This window comes from Erinaceus europaeus, chromosome 3 (assembly GCF_950295315.1).
Source record: "Erinaceus europaeus chromosome 3, mEriEur2.1, whole genome shotgun sequence".
Classification (NCBI taxonomy): Eukaryota; Metazoa; Chordata; class Mammalia; order Eulipotyphla; family Erinaceidae; genus Erinaceus; species Erinaceus europaeus.
Window position 1 is genome coordinate 70787719 of NC_080164.1, and position 16318 is coordinate 70804036.

At 38.4% G+C, this 16318-nt stretch overlaps 1 protein-coding gene across 2 annotated transcripts in view; it reads left to right on the forward strand.

The window, feature by feature from the left end:
* The window catches only part of REV1 (REV1 DNA directed polymerase), a 93361-nt gene that overhangs the window by 56262 nt on the left and 20781 nt on the right, over positions 1–16318 (forward strand). Inside the window, exons 8-10 of one of the 2 annotated variants that reach the window (XM_060187458.1) lie at positions 1085–1201; positions 6793–6901; positions 15426–15554. In XM_060187458.1, the coding sequence (XP_060043441.1) occupies positions 1085–1201; positions 6793–6901; positions 15426–15554 (355 nt within the window). The remainder of the gene's footprint in view (positions 1–1084; positions 1202–6792; positions 6902–15425; positions 15555–16318) is intronic. The other variant, XM_060187459.1, reaches the window with a different exon arrangement.

Below are 16318 nucleotides of genomic sequence, written 5' to 3' on the forward strand. Positions count from 1 at the left end.
CTGCTTTGAATTTATCATGAGTAGTTGTTGCTTCAGTTTTAAAAGGGTGTTTAGAATTTTAAATAACTGACTTTAAGTCAGGGTTTTTTTTGGGGGGTAGTATTTATTTTGTCTTCATAATATGCATTTAGTAAAATATGAATTAACCACTCAAATAAGTTATAATTATCTGTACTATAACACATAAGTATATATGAAAGATTTTATAAATCAAAAACATGCATCTATAGAGTCATTTGCTTATAGTACAGGCCAGATTGTGATTCCTCGGCATATGTATGTATTTTTTTTTTACTTGTCCTAGATAAACAAAATTTGCTTGTTGTAAAATTAAAAGTAATTTTTGTGTTAGCCAGCTTTTCTGATACCTGAAATATAGAGATACAAAAGCATTTTTTTTCTCTGCAAACCCCCCCGCCCCCAGTCTGGATCTAGAGTTTACTTTGCCTGTTTTCTGTTTGTAAGAAACCAAATCAAAGCCTTGCTAAGCTCAGTGATAGCTTTGCTTTAAAATGAATATATGTAGGCAGGGGTAGATAGCATAATGATTATGCAAACAGACTATCAAGCCTGAGGCTTCAAAGTCCCAGGTTCAATCCCCTGCACCACCATAACCCAGAGCTGATCAGTGCTCTGGTTAAAAAAAAAAGAAAAAAAAAGAATATATTCAATTTGTTGTGAATAGTTTCTATCTTTGGGGTGCTGTGAGACTTTTCCCTGGTGCTTAATACTTTTTAAAGATATTAGCTCTTACATGAATTAATATCATAGAGCCGGAAAAAAAATTCCAGGCGCAGGGGTAGATAGTATAATGGTTATGCAAAGAGACTCTCACGTCTGAGGTTCTGTAGTCCCAGATTCAATCCTTTTTACCACCATAAGCCAGAACTGAGCAGTGCTCTTGTAAGAAATACAAAAGGAAAAAAAAAATTCCCATTATTTTCAGATGCTTTTAGAATATTTCCTTACATATTGTCAGTGTTGTTAAACATTCTTGTACTCAAATTTAAAAGTAATTTTATAAACTTTTCCCATATTTGGTAACTTTAAAAAAAAAAAAGTAATTTTGTCCTTTTTTTCACAGGAAAACCAGTGGCAGTTACAAGCAACAGGGGCACAGGAAGAGCGCCTTTACGTCCTGGCGCTAATCCCCAGTTGGAGTGGCAGTATTACCAGAATAAAATCCTAAGAGGCAAAGCAGGTACAAATAATGAGCTCTCTTTGAAGTATAAAGAATTCTTGGTATTGTTGTAATAGAATGAAATAATAAGAGTTTTAATTATTAGCCTTTTCATTAAAGAATTTTAAGTGGTAACATCTTAAAGCAAAACCTGAAGGTAATAGAGAAGTTGTTTTGTATTAATATTTTGATGATCACATTTGCCTGGAATTGAGTGAAGAAATTTGAAAAGGTATGGTTTATTTGCTTTAGATAGGGGCATAAAACTCATACTTCTTTTTTTTTTTTTTAACTATTTTCCATTTTGTTGCCCTTGTTTTATTGTTGTAGTTATTGATTTCGTCGTCGTTGCATAGGGCAGAGAGAAATGGAGAGAGTAGGGGGAGAGAAAGATAGACACTTGCAGACCTACTTCACCGCCTGTGAAATGACTCCCCTGTAGGTGGGGAGCCCCGGGGATCGAACATGGATCTTTACGCCAGCCCTTGCGCTTTGCACCACGTGCACTTAACCCGTTGAGCTACTGCCTGACCCCCAAAACACATACTTCTTGAGGAAAACTCTAGATTCAAGAGTTAGTCATTATATGACCTCTAATCATGATCAGGACACTAACTCTGTTGCTAAAGATACTGTGTGAGGCAACAAAATATGAAATAGTAGGGCTGTAAATTATTGGGATTAGGAAATAAATGCCAGCAATCAATTCCCTTGTCTTTGTTGAACCTATTGTATATGAGAAATGTTTTCTTGCCTTCCTTGCTTTTAAATTTTTGCTGTTAGTATATAAAAATGATAATTTACACTATAATACTATTAAAGCTTTGATATCTGTTCCCCTAAATAAGTTTCCCAAGAAATGTTTGCTTAGAAATTAAACGAGTTGGGAATCAGGCAATAGCACAGCGGGTTAAGCACGATGTGGCACAAAGTGCAAGGACCGGCTTAAGGATCCTAGTTAGAGCCCCTGGCTCCCCACCTCTCCCCCTCTCTATCTTCCCCTCCTCTCTCCATTTTTCTGTCCTGTCCAACAATGACAACAATAATAACTACAACAGTAAAAAACAAGGGCAACAAAAGGGAATAAAAAAATTAAACTAGTTGACAATCAGTTTTCTCACACGTCTGTGAACCCCAAATTTCTTTAGTTTTCACAAAAAAAAAGTCTAATGAGAAAGTAGTCTAAAATTAGGTATACAGTGGAGAGGGAAGCATACAGTTTAATTTTAGTCCACTTATTTCAGGACTCATGTTTTTAGTTGTAAATCTTAGTTATAGTCTGTCAAAAATACATTGAAATGAAGGCAGAAGGAAAAAAACCAGTGGAGATCTCTTTGGGCATTTTGGGGACAGAGTTTATTCTTTTAGTTGGTTATTAACTATCTTAAGCTTCATGTATATCTGTGTTGTCTAGATTTCCTAAAATTGTTCTTGGTCTTTAATCCCTTATGAAGAAATTTTTGAGATTCTCGCTCTTTTGTGTTTATCATGAGTAGATGTTTGGGTAGCTAATCATGAGCTTGTTGAGATGTTACTGTACTGTGGCACCAGACAGTGAGTAGTTTCTCAAGTGGTTGTAGTATGGCTTTGTGGTAGATTGACTTGTCTTTCTGTATTTCCTATATGGTATTGAGAAGATGAAATACTTCTTGAAAGCAGGTTGTTTGAGGAAATGCATAGCCTTTTTTTTCACATGTTGGGTACTCAGTAAAAACTTAATGAATGAACACTGAAACAAGGACATTGTGCCCTGTGCATATCTTTCAATAGCATTTCAGTTACCCAGTGCTGAAAATTACTCTTTGGCAGAATCTTGTTTGCTCTACGCATCTTCATTTCAGCATTCTTTATCAGAATTTGTCCTTGGCAGGTACCCATTTCTTAGAAACAGCAGGAGACCTAGTCCTCTTTTTGTCTTCCTCTGTCACAGATAATCTAACCATAAACAGTTTATTATCAGTGTTGTAGCTGACTTCCACTGAATTTTCACATTGTAATTACATTGTAATACACATACTCCCCCCACTTTTATATGGGTGGCAAACTAGAAGGCAAATATTAAGACAAATCACTGAGATTTCACTTGCCATTGCCTAAAGATTTTTTTTCCCTGTCACCAAAGTAATTATGATGCCTAGAACTTTTCCCACTACCTTTACTCCTTTCATTTTGTTATTTCTTAATCTTTCTTTCTGAGTTCTTATTAGACATGGCAACAAATTTTAAAATATTGAGAATTGATTTGGGAATTAATAGTCTGTGACCTTTTGTATACTCACTTAAAAAAAAAACACCTCAGTTCTAACATTTTGGCTTATGTGTCTAGGCAGAGTGTTAGCTAGCATCTTTAGTCCTATACAGAACCTCTTAGTTTCTTATGTGTCATATTCAAATCTTTATCTGATCAGATCAGATCAGATCAGCATAACCAGTTTTCCAACCAATCAGCAACCTTTGGAAGCTGATTCCTGAGCAGTACTCAGCAGTGACACTTCTCATTGAAATCTTATTATTTGAAGTCCATTTATATTTATGATTTTTATGGTTGGGCCCTTTTATTCCTTCCTGGAGTTCAAGATATAGGTGTTTCCTATATCGACAACTTCAGTTTTCATTCTAAAGAGAAACAGTTTTTAACTTCGTTTTAGTCATAGATTTATTCTCAGCGATTTTTTTTTTCACAGACCTGGGTCCTGGCCTCTGATTTCTCCAACCGTTCCTCCACATTCTCCATGTGCCCGTCTAGTTTGTCAAGTTTTGATGAGCAGTTCTCTACTTTGCCCTCCAGTGAGGACTGTGTGTCCCTGCATTTCCCTGAATCTCCCATGAAGCAACTTTACTCCGCTCGTGGAGGGATCACGCAGTCTGCAGCACTGTGGAAAAGGTCAGCCAGCCCAGTGAAGAGAAAAATGAGGTGCTGCCACACTCGGGCAGACGTTGAGCACAGGGATCACAGGCACTATTCTCACTAAGCACGATTTTTCTGTAACTTTCAAGACATTTATCTTGAGATTATTTAGTCCTAACTCCCAAACTGCTAAAGCATATCTCAGGGTTATTAAACTTTTGAAAGGTAGCTGGTTATGACTGTTCAAAAACTTCAACTGTTTTCTCTCTGTCTCTATCTCTGTCTTCCTCTCTCTCTTAGTAGAATGCTCTGTTGAACTCTAGTAAGGACAGTTCTGAAACTCTTACGTATCTTCAGCTTAGAATAAAGGAAATAATGAATTATTAAAGTTGATACTTCTAAGATCCTTTTAAATCACTGGATTTTCTGCTCTGTATTGTCTTTAATTTGCTATAATACAGCATACGTTAATCATATCAAATTCATAGCTTAAATAATGTACCCTGTTTTAATATCTGATGCTAATGGAGCTTGACTCCGTTAAGATACCTATCACTTTGATTTATGTCTATAGGTGCTGGAATTCAGAAGTGCTTGTATAGGTTGCATAGTTGGATGAAAGATGTTGATTACTAGAATCAAGTCAGGATGATCTGTTTTAATCTACAAAAGGTCGTACACTTTGCCATGTTTTTTGGCAGTGCTTTAATTTATTTTCATGGAACTTGTCTCTAAGATAAATGAAATAATTGGTTTATTTCTCGATTTTTTAATTAGATACTGTTACAGTGTACTTGTAGGTATGTCAGAGTTACCTGGAGTGGCATATCTTGGTTTTGTTTGTTTATTTATTTATTTTTGCCCCCAGGGCTATTTATTGCTGGGGCTCGGTGCCTGCACCATGAATCCACTGCTCCTAGAGGCCATTTTTCCCCCCTTTTGTTGCCCTTGTTTTGTAGCCTTGTTGTGGTTATTATTATTGTTGTTGACGTCATTTGTTGTTGGATAGGACAGAGAGAAATGGAGAGAGAGATAGATAGCTGCAGACCTGCTTCACCACCTGTGAATCAACTCCCCTGCAGGTGGGGAGCCAGGGGCTTGAACCGGGATCCTTAAGCCAGCCCTTGCATTTTGTGCTAAACCTGCTGTGCTACCATCTGACCTCCCACATCTTTGTTTTGTTTTGCTAGTGATAATTTTGTTTTATTAGTAGAACTGTGAGATTATGTTTTAAAGTATTAAAACCTATTCTTGTTGTTCAATAGTAGTACCCCAAGAGACCTATTGCTGAAATTGTGTCTTGATCAGTTATCAATTACTAGTGAAGGTAAAGGTGGTTAAGAACTAGAGTGCCATGCAGTTAGGAACCTCTCTAGACTGCTTTTTATAGTTTGTATAACAGTGTAAGTTTGTTTTGGGTACTAAGAGAGATTGGTAAGCTGAACTACTGAGGCTAGAACTGTATTCTCTAACGTATTTGGTATTTTGGTAGCACTTGAATGTTCAGTTAAGAAATTGAACATGTATTGTTAAGCAAAACAAATTTTTCTAAAAGAGGAATAATGTGAAATACTACATTGTGTATTCAAAAGAAAACTTTTTCAATTGAGAATGAAATCTTTATTATAAATTAGCTTTAAGGTTTACAAATAAGTTCTTTTAGGAAACAGCAAAAAAAAAAAAAATTCAGAGGTTATATTTTCCACTAACTTTTACAAAAAGAAAGTACTTTTGAAGACATAGGAGGGTGTTAATTTTGATCACATTTAATTTATGTCCATTTCAAAGGGTGTTTGTTTATTATTATATCTAAATTATTGACAATTTATGATATATTAAAGCTTTGTGGGGAGGGGAGGTGTTTTCCTTTTTCTTTTTATACCAGAGCACTATTTTTAGCTCTGGCTTATTGGTAGTGCTGGTGACTGAACCTGGGACCTCAGAGCTTCAGGCATGAAAGTTGTATGGGGGGGGGGGGATAGTGCAGGATAGAGACACCTGCAGACCTGCTTCGCCACTCATGAAGCTTCCCCCCTGCAGGTGGGGACCAGGGGCTTGAACCCAGATCCTTGCGCACTGTAGTGTGTGCGCTTTAACCACGTGCACCACCGCCTGCCCTCCCTTTTTTATTTAAAATGTCTTCCCTTTATTTTTTTATCTTTATTTATTTGTTGGATACCGACAGTCAGAAATTGAGAGGGAAGGGGGGATGATAGGGAGAGAAACAGAGAGACACCTGTCGCACTGCTTCTCCACTTGTGAAGTTTTCCCTGTGCAGGTGGGGACAGGGGCTCAAACCTGGGTCCTTGCACACTGTAACATGTGCACTCAACCAGGTGTGCCACCACCTGGCCCCGGCATGAAAATTTTTAACACTGCTCAGCTTTGGTTTATGGTGGTGTTGGCTATTGAATCTACGACATTTGGTGCCTCAGACATGAAAGTCTTTTGCATAGCCATTATGCTATCTACATAACCATTATGCATAACCATATACATATCCCCAACCCTTAGTAATGTACTTTTAAAAACTTATTAACACAGAATAATTTGTGATAATTTCTTGTCTGACTAATGGTAGGTAATATAATGAATGCAAACCCTTTTAGAGTTACAGAGTTAATATTATTTAACAAGGAGAAAAATACTAATGGAGATATCTATCTACTAAAACGTTTATATATGAAAGGAATGGAAAAATGTCTTGAATTAAGGTTAAAAATCAATTTTAGTATATAATCATTGAATTTTTTATTTTTCAAAGCAAATATACCAGATTCATCAATGTGGGAGAATCAAGATTCTGCACAAACAAATGGAATTGATTCTGTTTTGTCAAAGGCTGAAATTGCATCTTGTAGTTATGAAGCCAGGTATGTAGAAATTAAATGTGTCATAATCATGAATCACTTAACTTTCTGGTCTAGGGAGATAGCATAATGGTTATGCACAGTGCTTTCATGACTGAGACACCAGAGGTCCCAGGTTTACTTCCTCACATTGTCATAAGCCAGACACCGGACACTGCTGCTTTGAAACCATTGTCTTTTAAAGTATGAGATTAATAATTGCATATTTAAAAAAAATTTTATACTTAGTGTTTTTATATTGTGTTAAAATTTGATTGACTAGTAAGTCACAGGTACATCCATACTTGTAGGCCTAACAATCTCATTTAAATTTCAGTTCCATCAACTTTATTAGCTTCAACCTTGTGTGAGGGTCTTTATCTTATAACAGCCTTAAACCCTATCTGCGATGGGATATTTCACTATAAGACAGAACAAACCTATGTGTATTTATTTTGTCCCTTTTTATTTATTTTTTTTTAGTGGCATCAGTGCCTCATGCATGAATGTTTACACTGCTCCCAGGACAAATTTTTATTTCCAAAGAGATAAGCGAAATGGGGTGATACCATAGCACTAAAACTTCTGAGTACTGTGCTTCTTTTTTTTTTTCCCTCCTCCAGGGTTATTGCTGGTCTCGGTGCCTGCACTATGAATCCACTGCTCCTGGAGGCCATTTTTTCCCCCTTTTTTTGCCCTTGTTGTAGCTTCGTTGTGGTTATTATTTATTTTATTTTATTTTATTTTATTTTATTTTTTTCCTCTTCCAGGGTTATTGCTGGGCTCGGTGCCTGCACCATGAATCCACCGCTCCTGGAGGCCATTTTTTTTCCCCTTTTGTTGCCCTTGTTGTAGCTTCGTTGTGGTTATTATTATTGCCCTTGTTGACGCAATTCGTTGTTGGATAGGACAGAGAGAAATGGAGAGAGGAGGGGAAGACAGAGAAGGGGAGAGAAAGATAGACACCTGCAGACCTGCTTCACCGCCTGTGAAGCGACTCCCCTGCAGGTGGGGAGCCAGGGGCTCGAACCGGGATCCTTACGCCGGTCCCTGCGCTTTGCGCCACATGCGCTTAACCCACTGCGCCACCGCCCGACCCCCAGTACTGTGCTTCTTCCATGTGTTGTCAGGCATTGGACATGACAAGGAATGTTTCTACCTAGTGAACTATCTCCTGGTCCAATGTATGTTCCTTATACTTAAAAAAAAATTGATCTTTTACAAATCATTGGACTATTATAATTGTAAAAAATAGAGTGATAATTGATTAAAAAGAATACTTCATTCTTCCCTGATGGTCATAAAAATTATAAAAATTTTACCTTTATGACATAGTAACAATATATTGTTGGCAGCTTTTAAAGTTTTTAATAATTATAAATGTCATCAGTTATGCATGCTTTTTTCTTTTTTTTTACTTGTAATTGGCATAACGTTACTTTGAGGTATAATATAACATAGTGGTTTCTTTTTTTGGTTTGATTACTTGTTTATTATTGGATAGAGACAGAAATTGAGAGGGGAGATGGAGAGAGACTCCTACAGTACTGCTTCACCACTTGTGAAGCTTTCCTCCTACAGGTGGGGAACAGGGGCTTGAACACTGAAGTGTATATGTGTGTGTTTAACCAGGTGCGCCATCATTTGGCTCCCCATAATGCATTTGTGTTACGTCACCTTTCCCAATCTTAAAAAATTGGATGTTTTTTAAGCTACAGTAAATCGAACAAACAATATTTACTAACAAGGAGTAGAGAAACCAGAATGCCATTCTGGCTCAAGTCATCAGTATTGGGGATTTAACTCAGGACCTTGTGCTTCCAAGTCATACTTTCTACCACTGCACAAGACTGCTTTAAGGGTAAAAGCACAGCTTCTAGAAGTTTCAGTTTTGGATTGTGTGGGCTTCTAATGGTGATTGGGTAGTATGTCGGTAATGTACTACAGAATATATGAGGTGACTATATCAGGGCCGGCTGTAACAAGCCAGTTAACTATATCTTAAATGGAAACTTTTAAAAATTTTTTTATTTATTTATTAGATAGAGACAGAGAGAAATTGAGCGACGAGGGGGAAATAGGAAGAGTCAGAGAGACAACCTGCAGCCCTGCATCACCACTGGTGAAGCTTTCCCCCTACAGGTAGAGACCAGGGGCTTGAACCCAGGTCCTTGCATTCTATAATGTATGCACTTAACCAGGTGTGCCACTGCATGGCCCTTGAAAACTTTTTTTCTACTAAGAATAGATATTTTAAAAGTAAATATGGTGTTGGTGTTAACCAATTACAAAATTATAAGACTGTAGAGGTATAGTATCACACTTACACATATATACATACCACTCACCACACCTGGCACCAGTGTTTTTTTTTTTTTTTTTTGCCCCCAGGATTATCACTGGGGCTTGTTGCCTGCACTACAAATCCACTGCTCCTGGAGGCTATTTTTTCCCTTTTGTAAACTGAGCCCTACTTAGTTCTAGTTTATGGTGTGGGGGATTGAACCTGGGACTTTTGAGCCTCAGGCATGGAAGTCTCTTTGTATAACCATTTTGCTATCTACCCCATTGTTGTTATTGTTATTGCTGTCATTGTTGGGTAGGACAGAGAGAAATCAAGAAAGAAAAGAGGGAAAGACAGAGAGGGTGAGAGAAAGATAGACACCTGCAGACCTGTTTCACCGCTTGTGAAGTGACCCCCTGCAGCTGGAGAGCCGGGGGCTCGAACCTAGATCCTTGCTTTAGTCTGTGCTTAATCCATTAAGCTACCGCCCAGACCCCTCTTTTTTTTGTTTGTTTGTTTTAAGTATCTTTACTTATTATTAGATAGAGACAAATAAATTGAGGAGAAGGAGAAAGACAGACACCTGCAGCACTGCTTCACCACTTGTGGAGCTTTCCCATTGCAGGTAGGGACCAGGGGCTTGAGCCTGGATCCTTGTGCACTATAATGTGGGTGCTTAACCAGGTGTGCCACTGTCTGGCCCTGCTTTTTATTTATTTATTTATTTATTTATTCCCTTTTGTTGCCATGTTGTTTTATTTTTATTGTTGTTATTGATGTTGTTGTTGGATAGGACAGAGAGAAATGGAGATGGAGAAGACGGGGGAGAGAAAGATAACCTGCAGACTTGCTTCACCTCATGTGAAGCAACACCCCTGCAGGTGGGGAGCCGGGGGCTTGAACCGGGATCCTTACACCAGTCCTTGCGCTTTGTACAACATGTACTTAACCTGCTACTGCCTGACTCCCCCCCCCCTTTTTAAATATTTATTTTATCTTAGAGAAAAATAACAGAGACCAGATCACTGCTCAACTCTGGCTTATGGTGGTCCCAGGGATTGAACCTGGAACCTTAGCCTCAGGCATAGGCATGAAGATCTTTTACATAATTATGATGTTGTCTTCCTGGGTCTCCTCTCTGTCTTGCCCTCTTTCTCCCCTCTTCCTATCTCTTTCTCTCTCTCTCTCTTTACTATTTATTTTTAATGTAGGAGAGATATCGAAAGAGAGAGACCAAAGCATACCCTAGCTCTGGCTTATGGTAGTACAGGCAATTGGACCTGGAGTGTCAGAGCCTCATGCATAGGAGTCTGTTTGCCTAACCATTATCCTATCTCTCCCTCCTATCTTCCTCCTTCCTTCCTTCCTTCCTTCCTTCCTTCCTTCCTTCCTTCCTTCCTTCCTACATATTGGTTTGTCAGAAAAGTCATGATGCATCTTTACATAGAAAAACAGAAAAAATTGATGCTGGCTGGTAGTACACCTAGTTAAGTTGAGTGCACATGTTAAAATGCACAAGGGACCCAGGTTTGAGTTCCTAGTTCTCACCTGTAGGGAGGAAAGCTTTGTGAGTGGTGAAGCAATGTTGCAGGTCTGTCTCTGTCTCTCTCCTTCTCTATCACTCCCTTCCCTCTCAATTTCTGGGTGTCTTTATTCAATAAATAAAGATACTAAAAAAAATACTTTGCATGGATTTTTCTGAAAACCCATTATTTTATATTTTATTTAATTTATTTAGACAGAGAAATTGATAGGGTAGGGGGGAGGTAGGGACAAAGAGAGACACCTGCATCATTGCTTCACCACTCATGAAGTTTTCCCCATGAAGGTAGGAATCAGGCTTGAGCATGGGCCCTTAAACATTGCAGCATGTGTGCTCTACCAAATGTGGCAAAACCTAGCCGCATAGAGCTTTGAAGTTAATGTTTTTATATCCTTTGAGTGTATGCCTATAATTGGTATTGTTGTGTTGTAGGGTATTTCCATTTTCATTATTCATTTATTTTTTAAATATTTATTTTCCCTTTTGTTGCCCTTGTTTTACTGTTGTAGTTTTATTGATGTCATTGTTGGATAAGGACAGAGAGAAATGGAGAGAGAGGGGGAGAGAAAGATAGACACCTGCAGAACTGCTTCACCGCCTGTGAATCGACACTCCTGCAGGTGGGGAGTTGGGTCTCGAACTGGGATCCATCCTCTGGTCTTTCTGCTTCGTGGCAGCCGTGTGCTTAACCGCTGCGCTACTGCCCGATTCCTATTTTTGTTTTTATTTGTTATTTATTTTGTCTCCAGGGTTATTGCTGGGGCTCAGTGCTTGCACCATGAATCTACTGCTCTTGGAGGCCATTTTTCCCCTCTTTTGTTGCCCTTGTTGTTGTAGCCTTGTTGTGGTTATTATTGTTATTGTTGATGTTGTTCGTTGCTGGATAGGACAGAGAAAAATGGAGAGAGGAGGGGAAGACAGAGGAGGAGAGAAAGGCAGACACCTGCAGACCTGCTTCACCGCTTGTGAAGCGACTCTCCTGCAGTTAGGGAGCCGGGGGCTTGAACCTTAGGATCCTTAGGCTGATCCTTGCACTTTGCACCACGTGTGCTTAACCCGCTGCGCTACCGCCCAACCCCCTCATTTTTATTTTTTACGGACTCTACATACTATTTTTCCATAGGGACTGCACCACTGCATTCATACCAGCAGTGTATCAGAGTTCCTTTTTATCCCCCCTACATACTTGCCAATTTGGAGATGTGAATTGGTATCTTATTGTGGCTTTAATTTGCATTTCTCTAATAAGAAATATGGAGCTCTCTTTTTCTTCCTTATCTGTGGACCACTTGTATATCGTATTTAGGGAACTGTGTTCAGATTTTTTTCAGAAGTAAATATGTTACTAGTGTTCTTTTTATTTATTCAGCAATAATGTTACTGGGGTTTAGTTCCACACGTATATGTACAACTCAGATACCTATCACCAAAGTTAATAATTTATTAAAATTCATTTATAATACTTTTCTTACTAGGTTACATTTTTGTTGTTGCTTGTGTGTGTGTGTTTTAATTTATTTATTTATTCATGAGAAAGATAAGAGGAGAGAAAGAACCAGCCATCACTCTGGTATATGTGCTGCCAGGTATCGAACTCAGGACCTCATGCTTGACAGTCTAGTGCCTTAGCCACTGCACCACCTCCTGGACCACATGTTGTTTGTGTTTTTTTAAATATCAGTTCCTTGCCGGGTTTGTGAAGTGTGTGCTTTTGGCTAAATGGAGTGGGGGAGACACTAAATACTATTATTTTGAGCATAGTACATTACAAGGAGGAGTATGCATTTTAAACTTGGGAATTGCTATTGTATTATGAAGTACTGCATGCTATTTTGGTCAATAGGAATATAGTCACTTGGGACTGTTTTGTAATGCTATTTTTCAATTAATCAAATTTCTTGTGCCACCCACTTAACCCGCTGAGCTACCGCCCGACTCCCCTAATCAAATTTTTTAACTACCAACTTCTTTATTTATTTTTCTTTTCTATGAGAAATCTCTTAAGTGCTACTCCCCCTGTAAAATAACAAACCAAAAAAACCAACATTGGTTGGTTCTGGCATATGGTAGTATTGGGGATTTGAACCTGTAGCCTTTGGTGTCTCAGATAAGTCTTTTTGCATAGCCATTAATGCTGTCTCCCCAACCCAAGCATCTCAGTTTTTGTTTGTAACTCCTTATTGTGGGTTCTAAGACATTTCTCACTGGGCTGTGTCTATGCATGTGTATTTAAGTAGTTGTATTATTTTTTTCCTGCCTCCAAAGTTATCGCTGGGGCTCAGTGCTGGCACTACGAATCCACTGATTCTGGAGGCCATATTTTTCAGGGTTTTTTTTTTTGTTGGATAGGACAGAGAGAAATTGAGAGAGATGGGAGGAATGATGGGAAAGGGGAGAGAAAGACACCTGCAGACCTGCTTAACCATTTGTGAGATAATCACCTGCAGCTTGTGGGGTGGGGAAGGTGTTCAAATCGGGATCCTTGTGCTTTGTACTATGTGCTCTTCACCCAGTGCCCATTGTATTATATTTTTCTCTTTCTTTCTTTCCTTCCTTCCTTCTTTCTTTTCATTTATTTATTTTGTAAATTTTTAAAATTAATTTATTTTTCCTTTTTTGCTGACCTTGTTTTTATTGTTGTTGTGGTTATTCATGTTGTTATTATTGATGTCGTCGTTGTTGAATAGGACAGAGAGAAATGTAGAGACAGGGAGAACCGGGCACTAGAACTGGGATCCTTACATTGGTCCTTGCACTTCGTGCCACGTGTGCTTAACCCGTAATGCTACCGCCTGACTCATTTATTTATTTATTTACCAGAGCACTGCTCAGCTCTAGCTTATGGTGATGTAGGGGATTGAACCTGGGACTTTGGAGCCTCAGGCATAAGAGTCTCTTTGTATAACCATTATGCTATCTACTTCTCCTCTTGTATTATTAATATTTTTATATTTTTCTAACTTAGTTAATTCCTGAAATTTTCTGCATAAGTGACAAGTTACAAAATGAAATTAATATAAATCTAAGAATATGATACTTTTTTTTCCTCCAGGGTTATTGCTGGGGCCTGGTTCCTATAGTACAAATCCACTACTCATGGAGGCACTTTTTTTATAGGATAGGACAGAGAGAAATTGAGAGAGGAGGGAAAGATAGAGAGGGAGAGAGACAACTGCAGACCTGCTTCACTGTTTGTGAAGCGATCCCCATGGAGATGGGGAGCCAGGGCCTCGAACAGGGATCCTTGCATGCGTCCTTGTGCTTTGAACAATATGATACCTTTTAAAGTAGATTATTACAACTTTTGGTATACTTAACTTTCATATGCTGATCTATCTGACTTGTGGAAAATGGCTTAAATTAGACGTCTAAACTATTACTCAAATTTTCTCCTCTTACTGAAAAAAAGTCTATAGACTAATCAATCCATTCTCTGCTAGGTGAGCAGGGTCTTCATGGAGAATATGATGTCTGTTGTATTTGTGTCTTTTCTCAGCTGCCTAGGAAAATGCCTGAGGCATAACTTTCTGTTGTATGAATGAAATAATCCTTTTCTTTACCATGCAGATTGTCAGTTATCACTTTATTTTATAGTCATTTCTTCCTTCCTATTATTTCTCATCCATCAAGGACAAAATGTATCTAGTTAGATACATTTTTTGTAATTAAAGAATGCAAATAATTTTGCATTTGACTCCTAACTAATTTGAAGGATTCTTTTCCTTCTTAGCTCTCATTTATGGTTTGTGTGGGGAGAGTGTCAGCTGCCTCTAATCAGTTGAAGGCTCTGTTTCTTAAAACATGGCCCATTCTAAGAAAGCACTTAGTAAGTAGTTACTGAATGTTTAAATATGTTTTCTTTTATATAGTAGCCATTTGCTTTATCCTCATAAGAGTGTAACTTGGGGAAACAATGCTGATTGTTACTTATGCTTTTTTTTTCCTTAATTGATTACAGTGTGATAAAATGGAATTTTACTAATTAACTACTAATTCCATAATTATAGTTTTTTGCTGAATGCTCCAAATATAAAAGGTAATGTGGGGCATTAAGACACACAGTAGATTTAAAATTTACCATTTTCAATTAGGTCCCTCAAAGTTCTGGAACCCTGGCTCCTGCCCAGAGTGATGTCCTACCATATACAATGCTGTTGGCATCTCAACCACTGTGGAGCCACTTCAGGAGCATGGAATTGGTCAATTGGGAATTGGGTGGTAATAGGATGAGTACATTTTGTCTGTTTGTCACATAGAACTGTTTTGTGTAGTTCTTTTGTTTATATTATTTGTCTTTGGGGGATGAACCCTGGCCAAACCGTGCCATGTGTTAGGGGAAGAAAACCTCTTTTTGACAGCACGTTCCTGCTCTGTGGTGGTTGTGATATCACCAGCATATGGCATGCTGGCATCTCTGCAAAGGGGCCAGAGGTGTGAGTTTTAGGCAAAATCTTCAGATACAGACAAGAGCCAAACGTCACCTTTTAATAACATTTTGGCACATCTACCTATGTCATTTACACTAATCAGTTAACTGTAATTTTCCTCTGGGGGGTAAAACCTATAATTTTTAAAAATACCTCTTCTCGACCCCTCACAAGAGTGGGTCTAAATGAAAATTGCATATTAACGGCATGGGGAAGGACTACGACTTGTTTGATGATTTGACTTTACATTTTAAAATTCCTACTGTAACATCCTTTGTATTCTATTTTTTCTAGACAAGTTGGCATTAAGAATGGAATGTTTTTTGGGCACGCTAAACAGCTTTGCCCTAATCTTCAGGCTGTTGCATATGATTTTCATGCGTATAAGGAAGTTGCGCAGATGATGTATGAAACACTGGCAAGGTATATTGTTTGACATCAGTTACTCTCATGTCTGTTATTGTACTATAATATTAAAGGCAGGTCAGTGTTCTTTAACACCGTCAGGATCATATTTGCTGGACTTGTATCTCAGAAATCCCTTCCCCCACATTTCTCCATGACAGCCTTGTCTCTTTTTTTTAAACATTTTAACTTTTTAAATAATACTTATTTTATTATTCACTTTTGTTGCACTTGTTGTTTATTGTTGTTATTATTGTCATTATTGCTATCATTGTTGGATAGGACAGAGAGAAATGGAGAGACGAGGGGAAGATGGGGAGAGAAAGATACCTGCAGACTTGCTTCACCGCTTGTGAAGTGAATCCCTTGCAGGTGGGGAGCCAGCAGCTCCAACTGGGATCCTTACGCTGGTCCTTGCGCTTTGCGCCACCTGTGCTTAACCTGTTGCATTACCGCCCGACTCCCAACCTTGTCTCTTTTCTTTGAGCAGCTGCGGTAATTGATGTAGCTCACTCTTTTTTTTTTTTTTATTTAAGAAAGAATTAATTAACAAAACCATAAGGTAGGAGGGGTACAACTCCACACAATTCCCACCACCCAATCTCCATAACCCACCCCCTCCCCTGATAGCTTTCCCATTCTCTATCCCTCTGGGAGCATGGACCCAGGGTCATTGAGGGTTGCAGAAGGTAGAAGGTCTGGCTTCTGTAATTGCTTCCCCGCTGAGTAGCTCACTCTTAAAGGGCATTTTTGCACTGCTAAAGTGCTTTGGGTTCTTTTTA